Below are 6,846 nucleotides of genomic sequence, written 5' to 3'. Positions count from 1 at the left end.
GCATTTGTTGTGACCAAACCTTGCAAGGAATCAAACCCACATGGATGTCTACATATATCTGCCTTGGAGAAGCCATCACATTTAGTGGAATAACAGCCAAGTATTGAAAATGATTTTCTCGAAGGAAATGAAGCCATCCTATAAATGTAATTCCTATAAAAGAAAGAACTGGCCTACTGGGTTGTTAGAATGTCTGATCAATATGTAAATGCATTTCAACAAGGCCATGTTCCTTTTGCTCAACCTTTTGAATCTTTGATTCTGGATCTAGACAGTGCAGTTTAGCATCCATGCTGTTTTATAATTGATCATAAAATTTGTACGAGAAGACAAAAGTAAAGTCCATGGTGTATTGTGAAATTGAAATCAATATCAAGACCATAAAAGTATCTAAAGCTTGATTTTATTGCTCACACTTAAGCCACACTTATCTGCCCAGCCTGTCAAGAGATGCAAAGGATACAACAGAGAATGCTACACTAGGACACTAGATAGAAAGAAGAAAAGAAACATCATACCAATGAAACCAAGATACATAATATGACCTTCAGTATGCAACTTCCAGGTGTGACAACCTCTGCTTGCTGTCAGTGACCTAACTAGAGGATTTATAATGAGAGCTCTGCCCCAGGGTAGAAATGCGAGGACTCGGTGTTTGAGTTGATTCAGGTAGCTTTCCACCAAATTGTGGACTGTGCTCCAGCCTAAGCTTATTCACACGGGGGCTGTATGCCTTGTCGTGAAACCTTGGACTATATGCTGGGTTAGTATCATGATGTGGAGTCGAACTTGTTATTTTTGGGCTGTGGATGTGTCTGATCTCACCACGGCCCCGTGTGATGATCTCATCAAGAATTTCATTATCATCTTGATGACCAACTCGTGCACCCGTTCCAAAACTATGAGTATCTTCATCCTGTAAAACATTTATTAGGAGATGAATTGATGTCAAAAGAAAATGGTTTGCTGGAGTAATAGAATATCAGTCTTACATTTATTGCCATGTCAAATGGTAATGCTGGATATTCTTCATACTCAGCTGCATCCAAGTCTTGTAGGTGAGCTCCTTTGAAAAAATTGGGAAGCAAATATTGCCGCACTGGGACCAGGAGCATGATCAACAGTGGGAAAAGAACTCCAGCAATCGGAATCCATGTTATGCCAAAACATACAAGCAAGTAAGTCGTCTGAAATAAGGTGAAGATGGCAATTGTCTTGAAAGGAACTGTTTCCACGAACATTGCATGATACTTCTCCAGAACTCTGCAAGGATAATTAGAAACAGTAAGCAATATAGATATTTAATTCTCCAAAATTCTGCCCACCTCCAATAAGGGAAAAAATATAATGTGTTTAACACATACTTGTATCGCCTGCTTGGAGCCGTAAAAAGCAGCAATATACGTTCCCAAAACTGGTTTCCCGGTAAACTTTCAATGGCCATGAAGGCAAAGTAACCCCACAAAACTGATGTAGGGATCTTTTTCAGGAAAGGCATAGCAGCAAGACAACCACCCACCATAACTGATTGAAGCAGGTTGCTAACGCGTTGTTCTTTGACTTCAACAGGAAGAAGATCATCTATCTCCTTCTCCACATCGAATATGGACTCATCAACTGGGGCATCCATGGCCCCAGTGCTGGAAGCCAATTGAATTGTTGACTCTTTGAGCTCTCTGAGTCCCTGTTCACCATAACATGCATGCATCATAAATAAATTAAAGGCCAGACTGTCAAAAACATCATGTACATGGGTGTGCTTATTTACCACACCAAGTGGAGGCTGATAAACCAATGGAGTCTGCATTTGGTTATAAGCTTCTAGCATATTTCCATATAACTGGCTCAAGCTTGATTTCTTACTAATACTTTTGCGAGCTGTTGATACAAGCTTGTTACGCAGTATCTGTTCAACAAATCAATAGCGAACAAGCATTAGGTGTAGTCCCAGCATGTCCGGATAATATAAACCAATAGTTTTTCATGAAGATACCTGATGCTTTAGAGTAGCTAAGCTTTTTGTATGCATTGGAGACTGTGGAATAACACCATTGGCAGGAGGGATGCCAATGAGGCCACATAATATGACCTGCTCAATCAAGCAAAAAACTCCAAAGTTTTTCATGACATTGAATCATTAGCTATCATTTATGAAACATTAACTGCAAGTCTTTAACATTGCCTGCTCACCAGGAAGCCTAAAAGAAGGAGGTCATAATGAAAAGAAGATGGCTTTCTCAAATTGAATTCCTTCTGTTGAGCAAGTTGAGATGCAACACTGTGGTCGAAGTAATAGAGCACAGCTATCATAGTTGCGGGAATAAATGCTCCGAAAATATATGTGAGGGGCACATTCGACATTTCCTGTCCGGTCAGTAATCTCAGTTTCACATAGGTGTGCATTACAGCTAAGACTCAATAAGAAAAAGTGCATCGATTGAGGAGAACATCAAGAGTGCATCTTTACAGACATTGACTAGAAAAGAAGGCTAGTGTGGAGACATTTGCCAGACATAATGTAAGTTAAACAATTGGATATGTGAAAAAGATTGTGTTGCTTTCTACTAACATCAGTCTAGATATTTCTAAGCCCATTTTTGAGAGAACGGTGACACACTGACTGCCATCTCCATCTAAAATTCAAGCCACCAACCAGCGGCTCATACATGAAAGTGGGTACATGAATATGAAACAACACTGGTTCACTTATACACATGGCAGAGCACCACAGCAGCCTTATTTTTTCCTTCATTAGTGGTCGCATGGTATATATTGACAACTAGAAAACTGATGGGCCCTATAAAACTCAAGCACACTGGAGAATCTAGTATACAACCCAATTCTAAGAAAACATAGCTATTGACTGGCCAACTCTTTATGGTAAATGCTACCTCAGATTCTCACAGCCGCTGTCATGGTTGTGGCACAGATGAGAATGCATTTCTTGGTCAGCAAAGATTTCTTGCAAGTTCATCAGAACTCGTATCAATACTAGTGAAAATTGAAACACGTTTTGGAGTTTTATGGGTATAATTATGACTTCAACAACTGGATAAAACTGAACATCCAACACTGGGATAAAAAGGTAAAAAATCACCTTGATGATTAACAAATTAGAATAAGTTATAACTACATGAGTATTTTGAATTCAATAAATAAATGAATGAACATTTAAATTTCAATAAAAAGGATAGCAACTTACTTTGATGACAGTCCAGTTAGAATAAGCACCAGGGGACCATGGATTTGGGCTGAAAAGCCGCCTAGGAATTCCACTTGGGATACTTTGACATGGTATATATGATACAACAGTCCATACAAGTACCATCAATGGCACTCCATAGTCTGCAATAAACCCTCGCAACCAACCTGAGCATTCACAATTAAAACTTTCAGGTTAGCTTGACACTTCCAATAAAGTATAGAAGAATACTTTCAGTTTCTGGCACTGATGAAGAGAAACGGACATGAAAACACACATAAATAATGAAACAAGCATCGTTCCACTTTAGATATTTGAACTATACCTGTTCCATAACGCCATGATCGTGCTTTACGGCTCCTCAGAGCTGTGTGAAGTAGACCAAAAGATAGAACAAGTGAAAACATGCCATTTCCAAATCGCCATGATGGTATAAACTCAATCAGTTTAGGGTTCTCTCTTTCTGGTATACGAAACTCCTCTACAACTCCCTGCATTAACCATTTAACAAACGTGAGCATTCCAAAACCTGAATACATAATATTTAAGACACTATTGAACTTCCATTAATTCCAAGGGTTCACGCTACTGCACAATCTTCATACACCTGATGCAACTGTTGACATTAGAACCCAGTTCCCATTTCCAAAATTTCATGATCACTTTTTTGCCCTCCTTAAGTTCAAGACCTGATATGCTAAACAATTATTTAGTACATGTTATAACTAGAGAACCATTATAACAATGACTTGATGAACCCCGTGCATTTGTGTTAGCTACAGCAAAGAAATTATAAATTCATAATTGGATGTCATAACCAACACAGAAATAAGGAACTCCATAAAGCTTACCCGGATAGCTTGCTGCATAAAGAGCATCGCTATAAGCAGACCAAACAGTTCGCCAGCAACACGAGTGAATCTATTGATGATTGAACAAGCACCTAGAATAGCTAACAGGAAGAGCAAGAAAGATGTCCATACGCAGACCCTGTATTCCATGAGAATTATGTGAGAAACAATTTTGAAAATATTTTAAGGATGGCCATGGATATTTATCAATGAACCCTGCAAGTTTCTTATCACTTACCATCCTGTCCAAGCCAAGAACAACTTTGGACCCAAATCTTGCCTGTCTTTAGCAAAGTTGAACATGAATGTGTACATGAGCACTGTAGGTTCAGCAACCCCTAGTATTAGCAGTGGATGCCCTCCAAAAATAGAATGAATGATACCACAAAGCGATGTTGAAGCCAGAGTTTGAACTGCAGTTAAAATTCCATCTGAAATAGGCATGGTTGAAACTTGTTAGATGGAAAAAAAAAATCAAAATAAGGATAGAAGTAGTGGTAACTCTCAACAGCACAGGAAAAGAAAATTCCCAACAATCTAATCTCGTACTTGTATTTCGCTCCAATTGCTCCCCAAATGATATGACCGGGATTGCCGATGCAAAGAAAATATATGTTGTAGGTGCAAGGATCCTGAGTATCACAAGAAAAATATTGATTTGTTGAAATATTCTCCAAAGCAGTCGGTACAGGAATATGTGCATTTTGAAAACTTCCCAAAGAAAGATTTCATAATATATGCAACAAAAACTTGAGTTTCCACAAACACCACAAATCTACAAGCTTCACCTATATCAAAGCAAAGTTTAAACTGAAGAGATCATACCTGAACCCTGCACGAAAACCTCCAGACCAGTCTTGCCTGTAGCATCGCAATCTTCCTGCCAGATCATTTTTTATTCCACGGAAGGGAACAAATGTTTCCTCCATTGGGAATTAACCACAGGTGTATGTTGACACAAGAAGTAACAATAAAAGAAAGAAAGAAAAGGAGGGAGGAATTTATACTGTATGATACTTCGACCAGGATAAGTAGATGGCTAGAGATGCAAAACCATCGAGTCCAAAACAGAGTTGAAACATGGAAGTTGCACAATGATGACAACAACTACACTAGAACCATATATACTGATACTCAAGCTATGGGCAGACAAATGAAGCTTTAGACATCAAGAGAATCATGACAAACAAAAACCGAAAAAGAAATTGAGGTATGCGTATCTCTGACAAGCGATCCTTGACTTGTTCCATGATAAAGTATTTACAGTTATGGACTAACATGTCTCCGATGCATGCGGCTCTGTTTGAATATTTCTTACACTACATAAAGAGTGCGAGTTAATGATCTAAAAGGTACAATGAAAAAATATTTGTTAGGACCTAAACCTGAAGTAATAAACGAATAAATGGAATTATTGTCAGGTTTATATACTGATAACCGTTGCCTACTTGTATTCCATGGCTGAGCAGAGAAGCTACTGCTAGGGGGAAAAGCTCATAAGGGAACACAGCAAACTAACGTAAAACTGTCATGGCGGAAGCCAAACAGCTAACGAACAAGCTCAACGAAATGCAAACCCATTTCCTTCTAAAGATCACCAGTTCCTCCTAAACCAAACATAAGATATAAAACTCCAAACTCTCATCAAGCACCAACACAACAAACTCTGCGAAACTGATGGTGAGAACTGATTACATGTTTTAGACACACTACATTCCACCACAGATCTAACAAAATTTGAAACCGCTGGAACAAATTGAACAACAAGAGAAAGTTAGCGAGTACCCATAATCACTCAAATGATGAACTAATTATGCTCTGAAATGCGAAGAGCTGTTGTGGAAATAGCAATTTAGCGGGCACCCATGTTCATCAAATGACTGAGGATAGATTAGCAATACGATTGAAGGCAAATGGGCATCTGGAATTTGAAATCTACACCTCTAAATCTCACCAAGAACCCAACCACCCATGTCAATCAAGCTAACCGATACAACAACACAATCAAATGACAGAACCAGCACAAACATATGAAGAACTGCAGTCCAAGTTACATGATTTTTTAGCAAAAAAACACACCTTTCTACACAAAAGCCTTAAGAAAGCGAAGCCAAGATGCAATTTTGATAAACACCAACTACATTATATACCAAACCAAGAACAAGGAGCAGCAAAAGGTGTCTTCTTTTACTTCCTATGAGATTAATGGAGGGTACCCAAGTGAGATTTCAGCAGGAAGATGAACAATGAAGGCAAGGAAAAAGGAAACACAAGAGCATGAAAGCATCAAGAACGCTTGTAGCTTATGTTGGTCTCTTATGAAAGAGAGTGGGAAGAGGATACCCAAATAAATAGTGAATGTGGCTCCTACAGAGAATGGACTATTTGTACCACCAAACAAAAAAAAAGTTTCTTATAAAGTTAGGAAAAAAGGATCGCTTATGCTTTAGTAGTGATGTTGATAACTTGATAATGGTTATTTTATCTGGGAGGAAAGTTGCAGAGGAGGACAAATAAGGTGATGCAACTGAGAGATGCACCCTACTGACCTCCACCAAATCAACTCACAAAACCCAACCAGAGCAATCGAACACATCATGTGAACTGTCCAACATGGCCCTGCTGTTTTTAAGGAATCTCTAGTGCGGGCGCTCTACTGACTAAGCTGCAATAACACCATTTGTAAAATACCAGTAGTGTCCTTTTGCTTCCAAATTGGGTGAGCATCGGGTCGGACCGGGCCGACTCGACCCAAGGCCTGACAGGCCTCACCCAGACCCAGGCCACCCGAAG

General features: G+C 39.1%; 1 protein-coding gene across 1 annotated transcript; it reads right to left on the bottom strand.

Moving 5' to 3' along the window:
• Nucleotides 1-372: 372 nt before the first annotated feature.
• Nucleotides 373-6,598, bottom strand: LOC149815572 (putative boron transporter 2). Its single transcript, XM_089988332.1, has 12 exons — nucleotides 4,879-6,598; nucleotides 4,603-4,685; nucleotides 4,292-4,484; nucleotides 4,054-4,192; nucleotides 3,528-3,693; nucleotides 3,203-3,369; nucleotides 2,191-2,364; nucleotides 1,994-2,089; nucleotides 1,769-1,906; nucleotides 1,365-1,684; nucleotides 993-1,263; nucleotides 373-916 (listed from the first exon to the last, which is right to left on the bottom strand). The coding sequence occupies exons 1-12, from the start codon at nucleotides 4,980-4,982 to the stop codon at nucleotides 596-598; spliced, it is 2,172 nt and encodes a 723-aa protein (XP_089844458.1). The 5' UTR covers nucleotides 4,983-6,598; the 3' UTR covers nucleotides 373-595.
• Nucleotides 6,599-6,846: the final 248 nt, after the last annotated feature.

Source organism: Nuphar pumila, chromosome 15, assembly GCF_984573655.1.
Source record: "Nuphar pumila chromosome 15, dmNupPumi1.hap1.1, whole genome shotgun sequence".
NCBI classification, from domain to species: domain Eukaryota; kingdom Viridiplantae; phylum Streptophyta; class Magnoliopsida; order Nymphaeales; family Nymphaeaceae; genus Nuphar; species Nuphar pumila.
This window is presented reverse-complemented; position numbering and strand designations above follow the sequence as displayed.